Raw genomic sequence first — 26,758 nt, forward strand, 5'->3', positions numbered from 1 at the left:
CAACACCCTGTCTACAATCAAAGCTGACACCGCTATCTGAAGTTCAGGGTGGATTTTTATTGCCTGAATGCTGTAAGAACGCTCCATTTTTAAAAAAACAACAACCTTCAAGTTCAAAACATATTCAATCAAAAGGATGCAATGCAGAGCAAGTTTATTTTCTTTTGGTACTAAACTTCATTCAAAGCACATAGTGACAGGAAATATGTTTGAGGAATTTATTGGCTTCATCACCAAACGTAGTCCACGGCTAAATGCACTGTTTGTGCTTACGGCCCTGCATTAGTGTAAGAGATAGATGATGAGCCCAACAAATGGGTTTGCAATAAATGGATTTTTCAGTTTTCTCTTTACAGAAGATGCTTTCCTAGAGTTATAAATGTATGATTCATAAATCTCTCCTAATGCCGCTCCTAGTAACAGTTCAATTGATCTTTAATCATTGTTTAAAAAGTGAATCTCCATGGGAGTGTTTCAGTCCTATAGCCTGAAATTTCTCTAGCCCAGGGCAGCTCTTCTTTCTTGCAGCTTAGAGGTAACATTAGAGATCTTTAAACACAGATGGGCACTTCGGCTACATGCACATGCTTTATATTACAGTTCTCATATAGCATGGGTACTCTTTGGAACCAGTAGTTGTCCTGGCAGTTTCTTTTTTCCTTTAATTTTGCTTTAATTATTATATTAAGTTTCTCCAAAATAGTGTATCTAAGAGGCAAGAGCAAGAAGGACAGTGGCTGCCACCTTTCTCTGTCCTTTCAAGTCTGTGGGTGGTACGAACACCTGCCTTTGCAATGCCAGACGTGCTTCTACTTGCTACAGAGGCTGGTTAGGGATCGTGATTACAGGCCAAGCCCTACATTTCTGTGCAAAGAAAAATTTCAGTCTGTGGATGAGGGACCCTGCACTGCTCCTGCTGAGTGTTCTTCTCAAGAAGTTCTCTTTGACCTTCCATTTCTAAAAATAGACACCTCTTTACAATAAGCTGGGGGTCATCCTGCTGCCACTGCATAACATGGATGAAGTAGCTGAGAATAATGTAAAATACAACATAATGTGCACTAAAAGATGGGGGGACTTTGTTTACAGGAAGGTTTTGAGGCAGAATATGGTGATTTATCTAAACTAAGTTTAGCAGAAACCCTGTTGGTTTTGCTGTATCTTTGTCAGGTCAGGGATGAAAATCAGGTTTGCTGCAGACGTGGTAGGAAAGCCTCACAAGAGTTGTTTGTGGTGCTCACATAATGCAGAGAGAGTCCTGGCTCTGGTCTGTTGTCTGGCCCAAGTCTGCGGAATAGGAGAAATAAAGGAAAGGTGTATCTGAAGACTGATAATGAAGATACTACTCTGGAAGGGAAAAGATTCCATTTCTAAGCTGTACAAACTAGGGAACAGATGCTGCATCTCATGCAGGGCAATCACGGCCTTGTACCTACTTCACTCTGAGTTTAGAGTGTAGGACTTCCTTATTTCATAGAATCATAGAATGGTTTGGGTTGGAAGGGACCTTAAAGATCATCTAGTTCCAACCCCTCTGCCATGGGCAGGGACACCTACCAGACCAGGCTGCCCAAGGCCACATCCAGCCTGGACCTGAACACCTCCAGGGATGGGGCAGCCACAACTTTCCTGGGCAACCTGTGCCAGCGCCTCACCACTCTCATAGTGAAGAATTTCTTCCTAAACTCTAGTCTAAATCATCCCCCTCCAATTTATAGCCACTACCCCTCATCCTATCACTACATGTCCCTGTAAAACGTCCCTCCTCAGCTTTCTTTTAGGTCCCCTTACCTTGTTTTTGGCTTCTATGGAGATGAGACCAGTATACAAACCTCAGGGTTTCTCTGCAAAAAGATGCCTCTTCTCCATTTCACTTCCTGCAAGAGGGCGAACAATATAGATAAAGAGCCATAACAGCACCCAGCTCGTGTATGTTGGGAAGGAAAGGGATTCACGCAGGGTAACCTTGGCAAGTGGATGTGCATAAGGCAGCTGTGTCCATCCTGGTGAATCACTGGAAGGGCATTGTGTCTTGTACATGACAGTTGCCTCTTCGTGATGGATTTTTTAATTGCAGGTTTAAATGGTTGAACTGCTTTCTTAATGCATTGGTGGTTGCTAAGCTACAATTTCTCTGATTCTGTAAATCTTCCACTTGAAAAATATTGGCAAACGGGACTTCCCTCTCTGAGAGCTGGGGAGACAGGGAGATCACAGGGCACTTACCATTGTGCTGATAAGGAACTGCTCCTGCAGCCTTTAAGAGGTTGCTGTGGTTAGTCCAGTGGCTTCTGGCCGCTGGATGTGTCCCAAGGAAGAGACTAAAGGGAGAATGTGGAGAGTCATGAGGTGAGGTGGAAAGAAAGGCCACACAGGGAGAATAGGCAGCCGGGCAGGGCAGGTGTATAAGACTAGGGATGGAACATGCAGAGGGACCAAGGCAAATCTTTCTGTTCCCCCACTTGAGATAGCTTCAGCCTGCAATGTCCCTCTTGAGCAAAAAAACCCCACTTTCTCTGCTCTTTTATAATGAAGGGTAGCTCTCAGAAGAGTCTGGGACTGGTTTGACAGGACAGACTTTCCTTGGGGATAAGCTATTCAAGGAAAGATTTCTGGCAGCTCCACAAAGGGAGTAGGAGATATCAGATTTAAAAGCAGCACTAGATCCTGTGGAAGTTTATTGGCAATATTAAAATAGCAGCTCAAAATAGCCACGCTTTTAAAAAGAAGTCTCCCTGAGCCCTACTTGTTCACAAAATACATGGAGAAAAGTGGTATCAAATAGTATGAAATAAGAGATAAGCTGAACTAAAGTAAGTCTTCAGCTGCTAAGGTTGCAGAGAATATTTTTAACATGTTGACAAAGTGCAATTGATGCAGCAACATCTATTTGGGTTTACAGATCAATAGCTGTGAGAAATAGAGTGCAGCTATTCATCTCAGAGAGGTGTTAGCAGAGATGTCAGAGGATGATAACTGAACTGACAACATTTTTCTCCCCACCTCTTCTGCGAGACAATCCGAGATGTGCATAAATTTACTGTGAGCATCATCTCCTCCATTACAAACAGATCACAATGACAATATGTCTCCAACCTGAGGGAAACCTCTGCTTCCTTCTGCATCTTCCCACTAAAGTGAAAATTAGACTGGTCCAGGGCACCTAGCAGAGCTGTTGGGAGTGTTCAAAGCCTCACTAAGGAGAAATGAAAGCAACAGTCTGTTGGAGCTGGGACATTGGCACAAGCTATTGACAGTGAGGTCTCATTCCTGTATCCCACTTGGACAGCTCTTATTTTGTAGACAGATCATGGAAGAATATCAACATCTTTGTCCCTAAGCTGACATCCTACTTACAGTATCAATCACTTAGAGCTTTTCCTCCAATTGAGGAAATGATGGTAAAGCCACAGAAGGTGGTAATGGGGTTTCTGGAGTTCTCAGAGCTAAAAGTACTCCTTTTCCTGGAGCACTGTCAGTTGAAGAATTTGGTCCTGAATTTAAAGTTAATCTGCTTGGGGATCTATTGAGATATCTTGGATCAGGCTGCTGCATGAGACATACACATGCTACTGGTATGACCAGTACAAGTTTTAAAGCAAGGAGTGGCTGTCCAGAAAAATACTCTATATCCTTTGGTAGAGTAACTATTTTAGGCTTTATTCCTTTTAGCAGCCATGTAATAAAAAAAATATATAGCTTCATCATGATAATTAAAATAATTGTTTGATGGAATTGTTGTCCTACTCATTGACCGTCTCAACTTGGTAAATGGCAAAACAAGTAATTAACTGTACCTAATTACTGTTCTGTATTCATGGGAGCTTTTATAGCTGAGAGAACTGAGGAGTCTGCTCAGTCAGGTGCTTCACATGAAATGCTTTGCATCATGGGCCAGATCTAGGATCTCTAAGTGCTTAAAGAGTTGTTCTGATTTTTATGTGAATAAAAGTTTGATCCTCATCCAACTTCAGAGAGAAGGAAAAAGTAAAATCACTTCTAAGAAAAGCTTCCTTGTGGTGCATTCTGAAAGCAAGACTATCCCATGTGCTTGGCAAACTGTACTGTGGAGAATAACCAGACCATTTCATGGCTTCACAAAACCAAAGAAACATCCCTGTCCCAAGCACCTTGTAAAGATAGGCCCAAGATTTTGAATTCCCCCCACTCCAGCAATCGTATTGCCTTCTGCGGTTCTACCATATGAGCAAGGTGAATTGATACTTTAATTTTAGATGTAAGGCAATTTGCTGGGAAGACTGCAAATGGAAAAGGATTACTACTGGGAGTGGGAGCAAGCTGATGATATTAGTATTACTGAAAACTGGACATAGCAGGCAAACAATCCTTTTAATTTCCCTCTCATCAAGGATTAATAAACACAGCGTTGGAAGGCTCCAAAGGACTTAACTCTGCATGAAAGCAAGATGACTTGCTGGCTGCAAACAGAAGCAGCAGGTGGCTTATGCCAGTATCTACCCTCAAAACCATAAAGAGTTAAATTGCTGCATGCAGCTATTAAGTATGCGTGTGAAAATTTCAAAAACATGAGAGTTTACCATCTGGCTCCTGTTCCTACTGGGTATTTAGGGATGAAAAGGGAAACTGGAAAGGTAAATAGTGTACTGCTTGATGTGTTTATTTTCAGACGAGATTTATTTCTTTAGTGCCTAGTCATATTTGTCCATATAAATGAGTGAGATTGACTTTGTCTTCCCAAAAAGATGGGGAAAAAAAATATCATGTAAGCTCTAGGAGAGCTGTGTGAAGCAACACACTGCCTAATCTAACAGCTGAGGCAAATTTATTCTGGTCTGCATCCAGAAAAAGGACTTAGCCTTTCAGTCTCTAACTCGTGCGCTGATGGCCAGGCGGTTTCTCACACCCCCAGGCTTTGTGCAGAACATGCAGCCAGGGAGGGTTAGCTGCCTTAGAATGAGATTCTGAAGAAAAGCCCAAGATCTGGGGCAAGTATCACAATGACTAGAGAGGGTCAAGCGTCAGTTTGCACAGGGAAGTAAATGCTTTCCTAGCTGTAAGTGTGTCTGCCAAGCCAGCTTTTTCCTTCTTCTCTTTTTCTTTTATATATATATATAGATAGATAGATAGATAGATATAGATATATATATAATTTTCTCCTGGGTAAAGGTAGACAGGGAGCAGTGGAGGGGAAAGAGGGATCCTGTTTTGCTGGTAGCCCCCTGGTTTGCCACTTGGGCTGATGTTTTGTCTCATTTGGGAAGCCAGGCTTGGACACATCCTAGATATGGCCTCATGATCTGCTGCACTCAGGTCTCCAACCTGACCAATGACGACACCAATACCTTTTTTTTACCCTGTGATAGTGTGTGTGTCCCTTCACTTTGCACGTGTCTCTTATTCCATCCGTAGGAGACTGAGACTCAAACCTCCTAAAGTCCATCTTGGGCTACGAGCCAAGTAAAAGCTGCCGCAAGGTGTGAACCAAAATCTTGTCTCCAGCTCTGCTGTAACTGCACACACTCTTCATCACCCTAAACCCCCACGTCAGGGCCATTCACAGCACTGTGCTTACTTCTCTACCTGCCACAACACTTCAGGTTCACAGAGTAGCTTGACCTGTGAGTCCTGATCCCTGTGACTCTCCCTTCTTTATAAAAGGAGTTAAACAAATCTTTCATGTCTATCTTAAAAATAAGCTGTGCCTTGAAGTCATCTATTGCTGCCTTTTTGGTTGAAGTTTTATTGAAAATGCTGGTATTAACATATTTATATTTTTATTTAACAACAGTTAGCTAATTTGTGCAACACAAAGAATGCAGCCATGAACAACAGCTTTCAAAACAATCAGATTTACCAACTTTACCATCACTTACTCTACACCACTGAAAGCTCAAACTAAAAAGAGAAAGAAAGTTGGGAACATTCACAATGATGTTAACTTTCCATACATTCAAGAAACCAGGAAACCAATCTGTAGTAGTGATGTCAAATACAGGAATGGAATACTGGTCTTTGGAAGGTTTCTATTTGTTTCCTCTATAATCACTTCATGGTGTTTTGGTTGGGTATTCAATTAGTTTCATAAAGCTCCAAAGATATATTTCTTCATTTAATTTTAACATGTTCTTTTTGGTACCCAAAGCTGTAACACAGTAAGGTACTTCAAATTAAAAAACAAAAATTGTTGTACTAAGATCTGCTTTATAATAAGTTATCTATAGAATCTTACTTGAGAATGTTAAAAGCTAAATATATGTTTTACAGTATTTCTAGCTGTAAATGCCAATACAAGCTGAGAGCATTTTTTTTTTGAGCTGCAAAGGTTAATGGAGGAGGCCAAAAGTCAAAGAAATTGTATGACACCCTTGAAGCAGTAGGTTGGCATTAACAAGTTTCTATACAATTTACCACATTCTTAAACCTTTTTACAAGGAGAAAAAAAAAAAAAGAAAAGCAATTTTGTTAAATTTCCTTAGAATAAATATGTACATATACTGTCCATGCCTGCTACAGCAAACAGTATTTTATAAACAAACCTTCCTCATTCCCTTTAAAATTAACCTACACGTTTCATACCGTTTGTGTTTAGAGTGGCTGGAAACTGATGCACATGCGTTTGTGCTTCTACACACATAATATACAGTGTTGATCTAGAAAACTTCAAAAGTACAGATTTCATGTGTCATGCTAAGTTGTCATATAAAAGCTGTAGACTTTGTCTCTTAGTTCTTGTAAGCAGATTTTCACTCACCCTTTCTCCCAAACCAAAATATAAAAGTGTGCAGATCCCTTCATCAGTACGTTCTCCACTTACAAAGAAATCAGTGCATAATGGCTTAAAGACCTTTTTTCTCTGAGGAGTTTTAATATGGGCAGATTAACAGGTCATCTGAGTTGTGCTCTTTTGTTCATGGTCTGAGGAGAAATCCTTTGGGATATTAATTTTTCTGCCAGAGCTATTAGGAATGCAGCAGAACTTTCTTTTTCTAGATTAAGAGGACTCCCTGCCCACTGCACCATTCCTGAATAATTCCTACATGTGACGCACGGATTGTGTGTACCTTTATTTTCTGTGTACCTCACTATTTATTTGAAAACAGAGATAGATCTAAAGGCATTTATGTGGAAGAAGCATTTGGTTTCTCATATTTCTCCAGGAACAATTTTGTTGCCCAGCAGTGGACTTATTTAAAACATTAGAATTGTCTTAGCAGTGCTACATCTCCCATTCTTTTACAGTTACAGACACCATGGCACTGTGTGTTTTTCCCCAATGCCAGGACTAAAATAACCATGCTGCAGTAAGCAAACAAGGGACTTCCCAAAGTGTCTAGCAGTGATGTAACTGTGCTCCCACTGAAGTCAACCATTACCTTCAAGGACAGCACTTCTAGCCAAGATTTCCAGAATTCCAACCCTCAAACAGTAGGACGGGTTAGTGTGTTAACTGCCAGGCTGTGTCTGACCAGCCAGTCCCTCTGGAGTGGCACTACCAAGTTTTTAATAGTCCTCCATGTGATGAAGATACTAGTTATTGTTTTAAACAGAGCAGAGAGATCTATAGAGAATGAACTTCTTAAAATAAGCTGGTTGAGTAAATATACGTCTGCCACTTTTTCACTCAGGAAGTTGAAGGACAGAATTAGTGATGCAGATAAATAAATAAATAAGAGGGTGTTGTAAGGAAAGTATAAGGATGGGTGATACAGGGCAGCTTTTCACCAGCAGGGATTCTGCGTCCAGTTCTAACTAAGGCCCCTCTGATGTGCCACATGCTCTAAAGGGATGTGGCTATTCATTCACTCAAACAGGCTCAGCTTCATTGAAAGACAGGAAAATGTTACTGGAAAAAAAAAAAAAAGTCAGGAAATTGAGGCAAAAAAGCTCTAACAATGTGGTAAATGCTGTACACTGCAAAAGTAGGCAGTGCACCACAACAGCATGGTCCTGTGAACCACTGAAACCCTCAAACAGACTGCTGGGAGCTGAGGAGTCTCAGCCCTCCTCAGGAACATTGCCAAGGTGCATAAATACTCCTGTTTGTATAAAGGAACCAATACAGACCACAGTACTGGATTAGCAGTCGTGCCTTTTACTCATACAGTTGCAGTGATGGAAAATAGTTGGCTTGCCACCAATAATGATACAGGCTGAGGGATGAAAGGATGCAACCTACAAATCCCACCACAGAAGCCACAATTTTTGCGAAGATCACATCCTTCTACAACTCTCAAGAGGCTGGTTTGTAAATATAGAGGGATATTGATAAATCTAGTGCATTTCTGAGTTCACTTTATCCTGAAATATGTACAGATTGTTTGTCGCTGCTATAGCAATGATGTTCTCAGTTGGGTGCCACGCTGTGTGCAAGATCTTCTTAGTAAAGTCCAAACTGTCAACACTGATGTCATCTTTCCTCCGTTTGCCTCCAACGCAGACTCTCCGGGGCTTAAGAATAGCTCGTGGTTTACTGCTCTCTCGGGATGCCTCCAAGGTAACATCCCGCTTGGTATTTCGGTCAAACATTCGAAAAAAATTGTTATATGCACCTGTCATTATCACACTGTAGAGAGAAATAGAGAGAGAGAGAAAACAAGGACTATTACACAGTAGCTTATGGGAAGTCCACTAACATGACTGGATCAGGACAGCTGAGTTTTAAACTTAGGATGTCTGCTGATTTCAGCTAGGAAAGAATATAAACCAGGATTTTTGCCAGTATTCCCCAGAACAAATAGTTTTCTTTTACCAATGTTTTTGCCTTCCCTAATTTACCCCAAGTCTCTCATCTTGAAGCATGGACAAATGTCAGTGACCTGACATCATGAGCTCCTTCTCACAAGACAATAAAAGTAGTATGTTTTAATAAGTCATTTTTAATTACCCTCCAGCTTTTTATGAGCGTTTAAGGATCATTTATTTCAGGCTTTTTTTCTTTCTCCAGAGCCTTACCTTTTCTGACAGCTGACATTTACCATGATCCCAGAAAGAGTCTTTAAAAAAAATTTCCAAGTATTTCCAAACTTTTGATACAATAGTAAGATTAAGTACATAATTACGTATTTGAATAAGTATTTTGAGAAAGGTGTTTTGAAAGGTGCTAAAAAATCACAATGAGTTGCAAAAATAAATGCTTTCCAGAATAAACCCTTTCCGCTCCCTAATAGCCATTGACCTTCCAAGTCCAGATACCATTAAAAATAAAGACATAAATAAACAGGTTTCAGTCATCTCTTGTATGAAGTTTGAATGAAGCTTCAAGTCAGGATATATTTCTCGGTCTGGGAGAAAGGGACAGAAAACATACCTCAATCTGTATAAAAATTACTCCATTAATCAGCTTGTAGTTTGAAATAATGGATTGCCAGTTGCCTCATTCCCCCAGTCCCTAGGGGAGGATATTTTGTCACTAACTTTAATGAATTCAGGATTTCATCCATGGCCCTTAGGTTATTGGATTAGCATAATCATGGATTTCAGAGCCTTGTTTGAAAGCTGCGAACTTTTTCCATATCTGAAGCCAGGACCGCATTCTGCTCCCCTGTCTTAGCCACAAACAGGGTGTTTTTCTGAATTTCCATTCTAAAAGAGGAATCCACCCCAAACATTCATGTCTCCACACGACAAGCTCAGGCAATGAGGAACTATTTGCCTCTCTAGCACAACCTGACAGAACGTATTTCCTGTGCTTGGCACATAATAAACTAACCTCCATCTCCAGTGACAGCTACGTTGCTTTAGCCCTTTGCTGTGTTTCCCACTTAGGGGAATCTGTGCCGAGCAGCACACTGGCCAGGAGACCACGGCATACGCAACCACGGGAGAATAAGGCATAAACTATACTCGCTGTTGTACAGACACTCACTAGCTGATTAGATTAGATGCTCCTGGATTCAGGAGCTGGCTTACACTATACGCACAGCCTCCAGTCAGTATTGCCTTGATCTCATTAGGGGCCACTTGGAGCTACTGTAATAGAAATGAATAATATACCGGAAAACGCACAAACAGGAGCTGTGTAGCTAACTGCTTTTGCACTACAGCTGCTGACTGACAGCAGCTTCGCTCACTTCAGAGCCACTGTAAGGTAACTAGATTCAGAGCCACTGTAAGGTAACTAGAGCAGGAGAGCTGTATTTCTACGTTGTGAATCACTAGCAGGTCTGCCAGCTCCATCCCGCTTCCCTGTTTGCTGATAATACTGAAGTTTGATGACAGCTGATTCCACACTGAGCTTTTTGAAGACTCCTGAAGTGCTAAAGGAAACTGCTGCAAACGAGACAGGTGAAGCACAGAGACACAGCTTGCACTGCCTTCAGCAACAGTTCACCTGCAGCCTTCACCTGGCTGAGGGGCTCATTTCCTAAAGTCTACAGGCAGCACAGTGCTGGCTGCACCAATTCTCTGCTGCTGAGTTTGGGGATGGACAACAGAAGCAGTTGTCCACACACAGCTGCAGCCAGGTCTGGCAGGGAGCTGCCTCGCTGCTCTCCAGAAGCAGTACCTGCCCTTGGGTTGTCTGCAGAGAGTTTCCCTAACCTTCCCCACCCACAAAGATCTGGCACAGTTCTGCTTAGTAAGGTACAAGTTAGTAACCTCACAGGCTAAAAACCCAAAAAAGTCAGCGTGACAGGTAGATATATCCCGGAAGCTTCAGAAAGCTTACTGATGAAGATTAGTGTCCACTTCAGAAATTGAATCAACAGCAATAAATCTAATGTTTGACTCCTTTCAAATCACCATGTTTTATCATTAGGGCTCCTGCTATAACAGTTATTCACAACAGGAAAAAGTCGAGGTTATTTCATATCTCAGTACTAACATATACAACTTGTGATGCAAAGAGCTCTGCACAGTACGCTGCCCTCCCCCACCCAGGCAAAACTTTGAAACAGGTTGATAATGCTGGGGCACCCTGTACCCTGGGCTGCAGAGTTGTGGTTCCCAGGGGAATGAGGAACATCCCTGCAGATGAAGGCAGGAACTGTCAGGAGAGCAGTTTTCATGCAGGCAGAGTATCAGTGCAACAAATACACAGAGCGATGTACATCAAGAATCTCATTTTAGGAGGTTCTGCTTGCAATAAAACTGCCTTGACAGTTCATTTGCTTTTTAATTTCTTGAACTCTCACATATTTTTAGAAGTCTGCTTTTTTTTGGTTGGATTTACTGCAGTTATTTTTTTAACATATGTAGATGACTACTTTTTATGCTAGCCCTGCTTTTCTGCAGTTTAATGGCTCAGTAAAAATAGCATTATGTAAATGAGAAAGTGCCCAATCTTGTTCAAGGTCACAAACACAGATGGATTATAACCTTACCTGCTACTTAAAATAACAATAAAAGAGAGTGAGAACTAGATGTAAGCGTGTGATTTATTCCCATTCAGGAAAATATAATTTACAATAATGGAATATATGTGATGTGGGGTTTTTTTTTAAAATATATGTATATGAATTAAAAATGTAGCTGAGTATAGGAAGAGTCTGTTCTGTATTTCTCTGCCCTGTGCAGCAGTGTTCTGATAAATGCTCGCACAACACCTTTCCAAGCGAGGCTAGTTCAAGAAACCAAGCAAAGCACCTCCTAAAACATTTCCCATGTGAATGTATAGGTGTGTAAGGGAGCAGCCCTGAAAAGCTGTCTAACCACCTTGAATTTTGCTCACAAAGGAGGTTTACAAGTTGTGCCACACACAGCCAGAGGTATCATCATCTCATCCATTCAGGATGCAGAACACACTCCAGTGCGCCCTGAGGAGCACGGTACTGATAGCTCGGCCTGGAGCAAAGCTGCTGGTGGCCTGTACCCGGCTCAAACCACTACACCACTACAGCTACAGGCAGCACAATTTACCAAAATATTTTTTAAAAAGGCAAAAAAAAGCAGCACTGCCCCCCCCGCCCCCCCAATGGCAGTGACATGGCTTCTGCTGCTTACATTTCAGACACTGGCGACACCGTGTATCTGCAGGTCCCCAAATGCACTCACACAGCTCCTTGCTAACCCTCCTGTGATGCCCCACAAGGGAAGCATGTTTTTCCTCTTTGCACAGGACTGCTCTGCAGAGCACAGGGAGTACTCTGTGCTTCTTCCTTTAGAGCTTATCCAAGTGAGGTCTGAGGGTTTCTGACAATTCTTTAAATGTGCATGTTTTGAGTGGCAACACAAAATGCTACTAATTTTCCCAGCCTTCTTGCTTCTTAACAAGGCAATGTGAGGCATCTCTCTACCCAACTTCAGTCCTCATGTGGAGTTCTCTATGGCTCAAAGTCGTATCCATTTTTTTCCCCTTTACAAGCAGGAAAATATATTCTTGCAGAAGGTAAAAGGAGAAGGAGAAACCCCAGCCCTATTCCATTACATTGACTTTTCTTCTTAATCCCTCTCTATTTGCCATGCTGTTCTTTTTCTCTTTCTTCCGCTACAACCTTGACTCCTCCCCACCCCAATGCCCTTTTTCCATTTCCCTCTATCCTGCCCAACAATATTTAAAAACCAGTTTATCTGCTTCTCTCTCCTTCCAGTGAAGTGTCCTCTCTAGCTTCATACTCTGCTCCCTGCTCTATCTTGTCTCTTTTGCTCCACTCTGTCATTTCCCTTTCCAGCTTAGCCCTCAAGGGCTTTGGGTTTCCATCCTTGCCTTCTCCTTTGGGCTGAACATGACAACAAGTAGTGCCCCGACATATAATTTAGGGCCAGAGTTGTAGGGTTTACAACACCACTCTAACAACTACTGATGACTTCAGCATCTCTAAGCATCTTTAATACCTTAAAACATCTGGCTCTTCATATTTTGGGTTTGGTAAAGACTCTTTGCTAAATGATGTGCTTCAGTACATGGCTTCCCTCTCTAAAGATCTCTTTCTGCTCGAGGTCAGCAAATTCCCTACTTCACCAGCCTCAAGGGCATCTGAAAAGGACTTCATAATTTATACTAAACAGCAATGAGATCTTCCTCAATATTTTTCAGGCATTGAGATTTCATCAAACATGTCAGTCACAAAGAAACGGCACATCATGGTCTTTCTCACATCTGTTATTCCCATACTTCATTCAGATTTCCTTATTGCAAGCTGAGTTCTTAAATGTCATCCATGGTGCGGCCGTCCTTGCATGCAAATCAAAATTCCATTCCATTCAGCTGCCTTCCTGGATGTCTGGGTTTGCCCTGAAACTCTGGGAACACAAGCTGGAATTAAGGCTTGCTTAAAAAACAAACCATACTTGTTTCACATTGTTTTGTGTTGGGTTTGTTGGGTTTTTTTTGTTGTGTTTTCGGTGTTTTTTTAAAGTCTCTTTTATAATAATTTTGAGGCCAACTCTGGCCCAGATTAATTTTCCTACATGCACAGAAATTTTCATTCATCTGCAGATTTCTATTGTCCAGAGATATTCAGCTCATTTCATAGTTCCCTTCCTTCACTGTTGCTCTAAAGAACATGGTAGCCATGGGATGGTGTGACAGGACTAAGGCTGGGCAGGGTTTCAAGGACTTGCACACACTAGGCTTAAGGATGACAGAGAAATTAAAACAGCCCAGCTAACCTGCCTCTTACTGCAAATGCAGCAGCAGAACATCATTCCTGGAGACAAAAGAGCCAGGACATCAAATTCAAGCAGGTGCAAGGGGAGGGGGCTCAGAGAGCAGCTTCGACCACAGCCTGCCTCCAGACTTGTAAATCTCTATAAAGGAACCCCTCAAGGCACCCAGCATGGAAAGGGACCATTTTTTTTGATCTGAAACCATCTTCTCAATTCCATTGTGAGTCCCTAAATTTGCAAGATTACATTATCACATGTACTAGCGCAGATCAGCCTCCTGGGGTTGACATACAAGGTTTGCCAGATCTGGTTTCCTAACAAGGTGACCTTATGAGAAGAAATGGTTGGTTCCAGGAAAACTCTTCAAAAACTTATTTCATAGGAATGAAAAATGAGATTTGTCACAACAAAGGGAAAAGAGGAAGCACTGTTGCAAGCACTGGCAGCTTGCCGGCATACTGGGGAATTTTCTTTTACACTGCACGGTGTGAGGCAATTGACCATCCATCACAAAGAAGGAACATCTTTAAACAACTGATGAAAAAGTTTGAGACACAGATTCAAGGTTGTGGCACTCTGATGCAGCTGTCTTGGATAAGTCTGGGAATAAGAACCGAGGATTCCCTTGTCCTACCAAGTTAATATTTGACATGCTGAGCCTTGAGAACAAAACGATGCCTTCAACCTCTCCATCATGGAACATGCTGCCAGACAGGAATAGACTTGTTACCATTTCATCCACTGGGACCTGCAATTCCACCTTATTAGAGTAAAGGCTGATGGATATTTAGTGAGATAAATGACAGTTCGTAGGAAAGGACTGACTGAATATTTGTATTTGACTTTACTTATCTGCTTACAGCATATCACTTATCATGATGGTATTCAGAAGTTGCCCTGGAAATGTTCCTGTACACCCACTCATTTGAAATCTTAAAAACAAAAAAAGAATAGTAATTAAGGTATTCACTTATTACTATGTAGAATTACCACTCTTTTTTAAAAAATAAATAACTCACAAAGAGAGAGCTAACGCTTAAAGTAAAACTGAAATAACAAAATGGGTATCCTTGACAGTGAGAAGAAAACAGTGTCTTGTAGGTTGTTATTAAAAGACCTGACTTTGGAAGTGAATGGAAAAACTAAATTAAACTGGTGTATGAAGAGATCCCATTTTCCACATAGTCATGTAATGATGTATACACAATAAAGATGGCATGATTTTAGTGTAATATACTCAACTACAGATATTATGTGCTCATCTGGTTGAATTACTGTAAGACCCCTGCTTGACTCCCTCCTCTGACCACTGTTCCTGCCAAAGTACATAGTGATTAATGCATCCTTCAGCAAACGAGATCGGGTCTGCCTGATCGTATTAGTTCCTCTTCATTGGAGTAACTGAGCATCAATCACGTACTAATCAGAGCTCACGTACATTGATTTTTTTTGTAAACAGCCTCACCATCAGGTTCTATCATCGCTTAGATTAACTCCATAGTGATGACAAAAATTAATGAAAAGTATTTTCACTTAAATAATAAACATGTTTGCATTTTTAACTGAATATTTTTGTCACTATAGACTGTCATTGTAGCTTTAAGGTCTGCAAAAGATAAAAATAACATGTTCAGAACTGCAGTAATTATTGTTATGCACATCTATTAATAATATTAAAAATGTTCTGCAGTATTTCTTAAGAGTACCATTGTTAACAGGCATTGCTCACCTTTAGCAGGAGACTCTTTTAAAAAAATATATACAAAAATAATTAAATTAAGTAACCTTACTATTCAAATGCACCTTTGAGAGTTACTGGTACTCAAATATAATTTAAATGATGATCCACTAAAAAAAAAATTCTTGTAGTGTGTAGCAAAACAATACAATGTTTGTCATACACAGAAGCAAGAAGCTCAGAAGACTGATCATCAAAAGATGAACATCAGTGCTGATGAATTTGACTCTTAAAAAGAAACAACTAAATTAAAGTAAATCCTTCTCTTTTGTCAAACTTTGCCAGCAACTGTACTCAATGATTTCTTTCAGTCAAGAGCAGTGTATTGTGTTTAGTGACATATTTGGTAATTGTGCACAACTAACAATGCCCCAGTGTCTGGACATTACAATACATGAAGACCTCACAGTCTAGTGTTCCCACTTAAAATTACCCACTGCATTGATCTTTCTGATCTGTCCTACAGGAATGAAAGTATTACACTCACTTTAAATCCTAATATTGAATAATATTTGTATTATAACTATCCAGAGAGTGGTCTTGCCACATTAATGAGGAAAGCAGCATTTTATTTGGCTCAGAAAAACACTGGGCTTGGGAGCATGTGGCTGTCCATCCTGTGCAGCACACTGGCAACTCCCATCAAGGATAAGCAAAATGGTTTGAAAGGATCTGAAAGGTTCTGAATCTTTCTCAAAGTTTCAAAATAGATGAATGATTTGATTGTGTGGCTCTTCTGTACCAGATGTTGGCACATATCAGCACCACCTACATTTCCAAAAAAGGCTTTTACTTTGGTCTTTCAAGTAGGACCAAACTCAAGCAGCAACCAGTCTACTGAGACAGCCTTCTGCTAAAATATCCATTCATGCATGGGTTTGGGAGGTTCACTGAAAAGCCCTAAAAACTGGATCTTCACCTAGAACTTCTGTGGATCATTCCCACTTTCAGACCATATGAAAACCATTTCCACAGCAGCTGGTGCGTAAGCTGCAATCTGGAAAGGATTTTGCCCAGTGTGGTCCAGCTCCGTCATTGTAATTGGCCAGCAGTTTGTATCACAGAGGATATTCAGTGCCAAATTAATCCTTGACTGAAAATACATTACCCTGGCATGCAGACATGCGGAGATAATGGAAGTACATGGTTTCATTTGTACAATAAACAATACAGGGTAAAAGTTCTATTTCTTAGTAAAGACAGCATCTCTCCATGGGGCAGGTACAGGAACTGTGCAAAGAGAAGTAGCCCAAAGAGAAGATGCCCCTTGTACAGTGTACAGCATTACACTTTATCTGCATTTCTGGAACACAGGACTGGAAGAGACCTTGTTCTGCACTTTCAAGTTCAGACACTTATCATTTTAACCACTGTATCGTATAATTGCTCTCACAAATTTTCTCAGCACCGTAATCAAAATAGTTGGGCTTCTTACATCTCTACTGCTCAGGACAGGGAGACTGCTCCACACTGTCATGGACTGAACAGGTATAAACTAACTCTAATTTCCAAGCTATAACTACCTCTTGTCACTCAATACCTATTTGCTGTTGTATCATTATCATTCAATTTAGCTTAGCTAAATACTTTTCCTCCCTATGTAAACGTCCTTGATACACTTACTAGAAGCAAGTATAATCCTGGCTTCTTTTTTGCTAAGCTGATCAAAACCAAACTCCTGTCCACTCCTCTCTTTAGAGCAGCTGTCCACTTGCACAATTAGTTCATCCACCTTGGAGATGAGGGACGAGAAATGCGTAATTGCAGTTCAAAGGTCTTTGAATAAGACCCTAACATAATGTCACCACTGCTCCTCTCTGCTGGATACCCCAGTGCTGCCCACTCAAGGATCATATTTGCCTTTTTCACAGCTGCCCTACACTCTGTTTCATGGTCCCTGCCCAGTCCAGGAGAGCAGGCTTGCTTCAAATGCGATGAGATGGACTGTTTTTCTCTTCCCCAAATAGGAGGCTAAGTGAGTTGAAGGCACAGTTCCAGACTCTCAGCAAGTGCCAAGCTTTTGCATCTTAGCTCTACTGAGCCAGGAAGTACCATGTGCCATCCAGAATTGGCTCCTATGCCCTCTTTCACATGCATTTTGCAGACTGCTAATCCTTTCGATAGTTACTCAGTGTATGAATGTCCATACCAGTTGTTTCCAATTGATATGATGAAGGTTTATGTTCTCTTTTAAATAAAACCCTCACCTTGCACTATTCTCTTGCATTTCATCAGTTTTTTATTTTCCTGTACAACAACCCTACTCCCTGAAGTATTGCCACCATTTGCTAACATTATGGCATTAGCACACTGCATCCTTGCTTGCACTCTCTGACTTGTGCCAGTACTACTCATGAAAATATTCAACAAGATATTATGTCCAAGGTAAAAACCAGAACCTCTCCTTCAATCAACAGGGAAAGGCACTGCCTTGATGGGGGCTAAGTATAAGGAGAAACTGTCATTTTTGTCAGTGGGAAGGTTACAGCAGTTCATAGACAATCAGGGGGTGTCTATGACTGTCTTTCCTTGCTCCCTGTTTCCAGCAAACAAACTGGAGGCAGCTCACATGTAAATACAGGACCACAAAAGCTTCCTTAGTGGGTTGTTGAGTGTGCAAGTTGGCAGCAGGGTTTCTAACTTTTGCAGCCTACTTATGGTGAAAACAGACAGAATTCAAAGCTTTTTTCCCTTAAGGCATAAGTGAACATTAACAACCACCATGTCTAAGGAGGTCAGAGACACAACTGCATCAATATCCAAGCATCTTTTATCAACCTGAACCATGGTATGTGAAGACATAAGTTGATGTGGAAAAAAACCACGTGTAACATTATACTTTCTGATTGCTCCCCATCATGTGGAAGCTCTTCCAGTAAATGAAGACAGAGATGGACATAAGGATGGGTTACCTGTCTGATCCATTCCATGCACACTCAAACTTGTCAAAGATGCAGTCATTTTCATAGAGGGAACACAACTTGCTTCTAAGGTAATCATGGACCTGTTTAAAACAAAATAACTTGTTACTCTTTAAACAAAAGAAAATACAAAACTCCAAAATCAGCCCCCCACTCTCTGCCTTATCTCCCACCTTCACTTTCAAAATATGTTGCACAGATTGGTAGCTTTGCAGGAGATACTCTGCTTAAACTCTAAAGAAGCTATCTGTATTTTTCCACAGACTAATTAAGCAGGTGCTACAGAATTATTGTTGCAGCAAGGCATGAAGCACACCTCCCTCAGCAGGCTGCAGACCACCCCTCTTCAACATATTTGTTTCCTGCTTGGGTGATTTTTCTCAGTGCTAGTCTAATTCCCAAAGACATTTCACCAGCTGATACCCTAGATGTGCTAATTAATGTGCAAGAAATCTAAGCTAAATAGTAACCAAAATGTCATATTCCAAGATAAGTGGCTCTAGTAAAATAACCTGTAGTGTATGGTATTACATACATTTGGGTAAAGTATTTATTTCAGAAGCCAAGCACAGTGCAAAGCTGCAGTTGCACAGGCTGCAAATTAGAACACTAATTTAGCCCAAGGATATTTCCTATTCAGTTGAGACCTAAAAATAACATTGTAAATTCTCACTTACATACTTGAAAAGTGGGGCTAAGCAGCAGAAGACCTGTCATATGGGCCACACACTGCTGTTGCACAAGAATTATCATAAAAAGTCAGTTCTCATGCAAACTGTTTCAATCCATTGGTGAATTTGATTAGTTTTCTTTCTGGATGATTGGTTTCATTCCACAAGAAAATAATGAGCTAAAAATCCCTGCCTAGACAAATTTACTAATGCACTTTCACTCCTGATGTTTTCTTCTAGTTATTGTAGAAACTGCAAAACAAAGATGTGTGGATGACCTTGCAGAGCACACATACCAACCCAACAGCTGAGGGGCATTAACTAGCTCTGGCATATAGAGGTACCAGTTCTTGCAAGTCCAGGGAGACTGTTCTGTTCATGGATGCCCAGCAACCTTGCCTATTTCTTCCAGCGAAATAACTTCTGTGAAGATCACATGAGGGACAATGACCTTTAACTTACATTTTCTTTAAACTAATCCATTTGCAATAGCCAAATTGTACAGCATCCTAAAATAGTTGTAACATTAGGTTATTAAGGATTACAAATTTCAGTCATGGATCAATTTTCATTAGTAGATGAGTGAACATTGAGCGGTATATCAACAGGTAATTTCTTACAGTGCAAGTAACAGGAAAATGGTAGACACAGATAAAGCATTTCACAATTAAATGCATTTACCCTCATGGTGAGTAACAGTTCAGAACACTTTTAGTACTGATCCAGTTTCTTGCATCCTGCGTAACTAAATCCTTCCATTTTCTCTTTACTTAGCCTTTTTGTGTTAGCAGTGTAATTTGTTACAGAACTGGAGTTCTTTCTTTTATTATCTTTAAGAGCTCCAACACTTGGAAGAAATAAGAAAGGTTGGGTAAGGCAGGTGAAAGAAGCAGATTGCATTTGTCTCATTGACTATCATTTCCACATCTTCCTCTTGTTACCATTTCCAGCTGCCATCTGTCACGGCCGCTGTCATGTATACGCTCTTTGTGAAGTGTGTCCAACTCTGCAGCTTGGATCTGTGCCTTTCTATCAGCTCTGCTGAAAAGTATTTTGCAGTTCCCCTCTCAGATTTCTTACTGATCTCTTCAAGGTCTCAGCTTCTTTTTCCTGGCTGACTCTGTCTGCAGACTTGCATTACTGTCTTGGACAACCAGCTTGCTCTTCATGTGGATCCTCTGATTACCACATGTGACCACCTTCAGACCTTGAGAATCACTATGAAAAACTAACCGGAAAAAATACCTAATATTCACCTTGTTTGCATGTTCATCTGCCACTACCGACTGAGGATAAAATCAGATTTGCCTTGTCTGTACATACTGGAATTACCTAGTAATTCCATGTTCCAGACTAACACAGAAACGTGACTACATAGGGAGCTATTTCATTGGGACTGCTAAATAGTCACAATCAGGAATTGCGCTGGTAAGAGACACATTAACCCATTCCCTATGCAACAGATCTTACCAAAGCGAACCAAGCTATTATCAACCATGAACATGTTGACCTCTGTTTGCTGACTGGTATGGCTCTGTTAGGCTAATTCACCAGGCAGCATCAGAAGAGCATCCCATTAGGCATGGCTCCCTTGCAACTTCTGAGCACAGGCCACTCCACTGTATTGCTCTTTTAGGGCTGCCCAGTGCACCATACTCTGTCCTTTTTTTCTTTTATGTGAAGCATAAACAAGACAAAACCTCATTGAATCAATCAGCATACAGACAAGGTGTTTCAGCAAGGCTGCTCTATGTAATGGCATTATTTTAGTCACAGCATTGACAAGGAAAAGGACTTGCATGAGGAATTTGATTATTTTTGTGATACTAAAGTTGTAACCTGATAAAGAAGCAGTACAGTTATGGACTTTGCTCTTTCTTACAGCCCTGTGGAGAAACCTCCTACTGTGACTCTCTTCATAAATCTCTCTGCCAGACAATGGCTAAGTGGCTACCATGCAGTGGTTGAAATGAGAAATTCAATCTTTTAATGATATACATGTCACCGTAATTATGTGGATACATAACTGAAGATGTTAGGTTTATTTGTTGCCTTTGGGTGATCCATCCCAAAAAACTTCTTGAGAGATTTCCAAGTTTATATATGAAATTTGCATATGTAAGAGACAGATACCCCTAAGGCAAATGATTTAAAAGAGTAATTTAAACCACTTTTTCTTAAGAACCAAATTCTCTACAGTCAGAAGCTGAAAAACATGAAAGGTTGCCCAGAGCAGCTGGACTATGTGAATCTTATGCAGTCGTGTGCTATTAGCTTCCTAAGACCCCTGAGATCCAGATTCTGCTTTAGTCCACTGCAATGCTCAGCAATGCATCTGTGTGCTCTTTACAAGGTACTGGGTAAGTATTTAAAAACAAAACGTAATCCATAGGTTAAAGTAAGTAAGGAAGAACACTGTTATATTTGCAGGGGTTTTGTTGTGGGTCTTTTTTTTTAAGCTTCCAATGGCAATACTCAGTACTGAAAATTTTAAATTATGCTCATTTTTCCCACCTCTGCCTGGAAAAATATAATGTTTTAATTGGCCCCACTGTTGGGTGGTCAGCTTGTTTTACAGCTACCTACATGAAGAAATAGAAGTAGATGTCAAAGTCAAGACAAACAGGTTGGCTTGACCAGCTATCCCTCTCCAAGATCAAAGTCACCTATGCCATTAGTGAAAGCATGAAATAATGCATTACCTAAGTTCCTAAAATCTGAGGTGTGATTATGTTATATAAAACACAGTCTCGCCCTTATCCTCCTACTCCATTTTCACAGCATATCAACATTTCAAATATATTTAGCATTACAAGTATTGCCATTTTCAGACCAAAACCAATTCTATAGCTTTAAAGGTATACAGGCTCAGACTTTCCAATAATAATAGGAGACACACTGGGCACATTGGAAAACACTGAAGCCCACTTTGTCTACTAAACACTAGCTAATAAATACAGCATTACTGATGTAAAATTTCTGTTGTTCTGACAAGTCATGCTACCAAATTCTCATTTTATAACCAATATTAGTTATAGTTACTGTGAACTACTGTACCCCATCTGCTATAATACAGATACAGAAAACAAGAGACTGTTCCAGCACTGTCATCAGACTGTCCCTACGTAAGCAGTATGAGCTGGATAAATGACATCTTTCCTACTTCGCATACCCTTCTGTCAGTAGCCTAACAGTTTTTCCTCATTGCATTTTCATAACGAGCATTTTCTGCGTCAGACATATTTTCATTCTTCAAGGCAGAGTAAAAATAAATGTAAGCTCAGTCCTCTATTGCCAAACAGAACAGATGTCAGAGTACAAACTCAGTGCTGGCTGGAGCCACCGGCATTTTGTCTGGATAATATCACAACGAATTCAGGCAACCAGATGTGTCAGTCTGGCATTCACAAACTGCTGCGTCAGTGGTGATGTCGGGGTTTAACAATGATTGCTTCTAGAATGAGGCACAAGGGAGAAACACACAGATGAATTTTCAGAAAAAATTTTTGAAATTACAAAGGTGTAAACTTTGAGCAGTCCCAGTGAGAGCAGAACGTTGGGCAACTCACAAAATTGTTTCCTTAGTTTATTTTAAATGTTAATAGTGAAATATATAATTTGAAAATAGATGCTACAGTGAAGAGGTGATTTCCCTTGTTAGAAGCATCATTTCTTTCAAGAGCACAATCCACAGTAAGTGTTATTCTGACTCCCCAGACATTATGCTTCCTTTCTGATACTGCAATTGCCCTTTTCCAACAGCAAGGATACCACTATAAGGATTTTAACCACTTTTCTTTGCAGCTCTCTTAGCTAGCTGCTTCTCAGACCAAGCAACTAGAAGTTTAGGAAAACTTACAGGTTTTGCACAGTGAGATGCTTTTATATTGTTTCATTTCTAGACACGGAAGATACCTACCTGGTATGTTTCTACAGGCTTTGTTTCCATGTTCAGATCCCAAACCTTGACAGTGAGGTAATCTCTTGTTAGCATGTATCTGCCGCTGTGACTGAATTTGACATCTGACACTGAAGAGATAATTTCTGAAAAAAATGACCTGTTACTGGGGTCTTCTGGTTCTTCATAAACTATTCAAAGAAAACAAAACAAGACAGAAATTAGAATGCCATAGTAAACATTCTTTTGCATAACCTGTACAATGGAATTCATTGTACCAATGAATGTGATATAGAATTAATTATGTAACCAGTACTTAATTAGTTTTTTTATCTTTACATAAAAATACAAACTGTCAGCTTTAAATACTACAATAATTAACCTTAGAGCTTTGGGTCCAAAGCATCACTTCAGGAAAACGTGTAAATACATCAGTTAGTTGAATATAGCTACCTATACCAGGGCAGTTCAACTATGGTCATCCTTCCTGGCGTCATCTTGTTTCCCAACACAGAACCAAAACTGACGTGTCTGTATCACATAGAAGGTGTACACGTGGTCTCACGATGGTCTTGGCATTTCTGGGAAGGGTGGTTACTCAAAGTCTGCCCTGGTTGCCAGAGCCAGCTGGCCAGTCTGCAGGGTACTCACTGATCATGTCTGAAGGCATCTGAGACTAAACCTGAGAATTTTGAAAAGCAATTGCAAACAGCAATTACCTCTTCCTGAGAGGTGAGCAGAAAATATAACAGTGATTTACCATGTGGATACATAAACTAATTAGTTGATATGCCATTGCTGACAGTTCTGGGAAGCATTAAACTCACCGTAGATGCTGGTTAGCTGTTCTATGCACTGCATGATCCAACAAGGCAGGGAATCATGAAATATTGTTTATGGTACATCCATACCAGGAAGTTATAGAATCAGGACACCAGATTGGAAGGGATCTCAAGGATCATCTGGTTCAGCCTTTCTTGGCAAAAGCAAGGTCTAGACAATATGGCCCAGCACCCTATCCAGCTGAATCTTAAACGTGTCCAATGTTGGAGAGTCCACCACTACCCTGGGGAGATTATTCCAACGGCTGATTTTTCTCATTGTTAACAATGTTCCTCGTGTCCAATTGGAATCTCCCCAGGGGTAACTTGTACCGATTACTTCTCAACTTTTCCATGTGACTCCTTGTAAAAAGGGCGTCTCCATATTTCTTGTATCCATCCTTTAAATAATGGAACATGGTGACAAGACCTCCCCCAAGCACTTTTTTCTCAAAGCTGAACAAACCCAGTTCTCTCAGCCTTTCCCCACATGGCAGGCTTCCCAGTCCTGTGATCATCTCCATGGCCCTTCACTGGACCCTCTCCAGTCTGTCCTTATATTTTTTTGAATAGTGGGGACCAAAACCAAACACAGTATTTCAGATGTGGCCTGACAAGCATTATAGAATAGGGTAATGAACCCAGCATTCTGTTGGCTTTCTTTGCCGGAGCAGCATGCTGTTCACCAATATTGAGCATTTTGTACACTAGGATTCACAGGTCATTTTCAGAGACATGGACTCTGGGTCTTGATCGAAGACCTTTATTAAGCAAAAGCAACCTCTCTTATAACCCTGCCTCGTTGAGGCAGTGCTTTTCCACCTGCCCAAATAGCTCAGTTATGCTTTCTTGTTTTCCAACCTTGCAAAGACTGTTTTTAGGACAATTATCTACAGCACTTAGCAACAACTGCAGGCCTGCAGTCTCCTCCCTTCTGTATGCCACAGTGTCTTGCCTACCAAGGCAATAATCACAAGTTAACAAATCACCACCTGCCCCCACAATTTTCCACAGAGCTGCTCCCCAGCCAGGTAGATCCCATCCTCTGCTGCATTCCTGGATTATGTTTTCTCAGGTGCAAGACCTTACATTTGTCCTTAGAATCATAGAATCACAAGGTTGAAAAAGACCTCTTGGATCATCAAGTCCAAACATTCCTATGTGCCACTAAACCATGTCCCTGAGCACCTCGTCTACCCATCTTTTAAACATCTCCAGGGATGGTGACTCAACCACCTCCCCGGGCAGCCTCTGCCAGTACCTAATGACCCTTTCCGTGAAAAATTTCTTTCTGCTATCTAGTCTGAATGTCCTCTCATGTAGCTTTAGGCCATTCCCCCTTGTCTTGTCCCCTGTCACTTGGGAGAAGAGGCCAGCACCCTCCTCTCTACAACCTCCTTTCAGGTGTAGAGAGCAATAAAGTCAACCCTCAGTGTCCTCTTCTCAAGGCTAAACAACCCCAGCTCTCTCAGCCGCTCCTCGTAAGACTTGCTCTCCAGTTCCTTGGTGAACTTCCTAAGGTTCTTGTTAGCCCACACTTGCAGCCTATCCAGGTCTTCCAGCAGGGTGGCTATCCCTTCTGGATTGTCCACTTCCTCACTCAGTTTGGTATCATCAGCAATCTTTATCAGGCTACACTTGACCCCATCATCCAGATCATTTATCACAATGTTGGACCCAATATTGATCCCTGAGGGACCCTACTAGTGCCTGGATGCCAGTTGGAAAGGAGCTATTTACCAGCACCCTGTAGGTGCAGGCTGTAACTCAATTTCCCACACACTGCACAGACCACTTGTCTAGACCATAACACATCGATTTCTCTAGGAGGAGGCTGTGGGAAACTGTATCAAAAGCCTTGAGATAGACAATGTCTACTGCTCGCCCTGCATCAACCAAGGTCCTAGTTGGTCTTAAAAAGTATTCAGGTTTGTCAAGCATGATTTGTCCCTAATGAATCTGTGCTGGCTTTTCCCAATAACATGCTTCATTTAGTTTTTGATAGCCCCAAGAAGGATTTGTTCCATAACATTCCAGGGACTGATGTTAAGACTGATGGACCTATAATTTCCTGGATCCTCCTTTAAACCCTTCTTGAAGATGGGGGTGGAATTTGCCTTCTTCCAATTTTCTGGGACATCCCCTAGTCTCCACAACTTCTCAGTGATTATGGAGAGCAGCTTCACAATGACATCAGTCATCTTAACACCCTTGTGTGGATATCGTCAGGGACCACTGATTTGTAGGAGTTAATTCCTGTAACAGTTCACATACCAACTCTTCATTCACCAGCAGCGGGTCTGTGTTTGCATTAACCTGGGGTTTTGTCCCAGGGCCTTGGCCCAATAGTGCTGGTAAAGGCAGAGGTGAAGATTATGTTATATGAACATATATGTTGAGAACATCTGCCTTCAGCTCTTATACCTAGGAGATTTGTCATCCCCATTCAGCTGTACATAATCACAATACTGAATATCTCACATTGAACTGCAGGAACATGAAACAACTGGTATTAGCAGGCTCTACTTCATCTGCTACAAGTCTACTACTCATGAAGGTCTCTTCATCCTTCTGCACAAAAACCTGCACTAACTGTAGCCCTACCCACCAGTGTGCCTAGAGTGACTCCGTAGCCTTTCTGCAGGTATCTGTGGCCCTGCGCTTCAAATGACCTCACATGGTGAATTTTAGTATAAAGGCAGGCTTTGGGGTCTTTCAGTTCTCAGAAAAATCAGTAGGGTTTTGGCATCTATGTCCAGAATATTCTTTGAAAATTGGCAGTTTGGTGAGTGTCATTTTCAGGTTTCAAAAGCAGGTGAAGAGATGCCATGTGATGTGACATGAAAACATGCTGAAACTAGAATAACTTTTTACTGTCAGTCAAAACAGTTATTTTGTGTAGTCCACTGGAACACTTCTCTCTCAATTAATTTATCTATGACTATGATTCAGACTGTTAAAAGCAACAAGGTTACCATTTCCATTGGGTGAAATAATGATCTGCTGAAAGATAAGACTGAGGACGTGGGTAAAGTGTGCGGGGTAATACAAAAAAATTATGGGCAATTTTCTTCGGGGGTGGGCAGTGGAATGCAGCCAGGCGTGCACATGAGAACAAGGTCTATATTTGAACATGTACCATATACCTAAATGGTAATGAACTTCAGAAAAGGGGAAAAACT

General features: G+C 41.0%; 1 protein-coding gene across 10 annotated transcripts in view; it reads right to left on the minus strand.

Moving 5' to 3' along the window:
- Window positions 1–5,686: 5,686 nt before the first annotated feature.
- PPP2R2C (protein phosphatase 2 regulatory subunit Bgamma) overlaps window positions 5,687–26,758 on the minus strand; it is a 196,028-nt gene continuing 174,956 nt past the window's right edge. For 8 of the 10 annotated variants that reach the window (XM_069856346.1, XM_069856351.1, XM_069856356.1 and 5 more), the window contains 3 exons: window positions 22,777–22,946; window positions 18,178–18,269; window positions 5,687–8,545 (listed from right to left, as the gene is read on the minus strand). In XM_069856346.1, coding sequence (XP_069712447.1) covers window positions 8,254–8,545; window positions 18,178–18,269; window positions 22,777–22,946 — 554 coding nt within the window. In that variant the 3' untranslated portion in view covers window positions 5,687–8,253. The remainder of the gene's footprint in view (window positions 8,546–18,177; window positions 18,270–22,776; window positions 22,947–26,758) is intronic. The other 2 variants (XM_069856354.1, XM_069856353.1) reach the window with 1 other exon arrangement.

Source organism: Phaenicophaeus curvirostris, chromosome 4 (assembly GCF_032191515.1).
Source record: "Phaenicophaeus curvirostris isolate KB17595 chromosome 4, BPBGC_Pcur_1.0, whole genome shotgun sequence".
Lineage (NCBI taxonomy): Eukaryota > Metazoa > Chordata > Aves > Cuculiformes > Cuculidae > Phaenicophaeus > Phaenicophaeus curvirostris.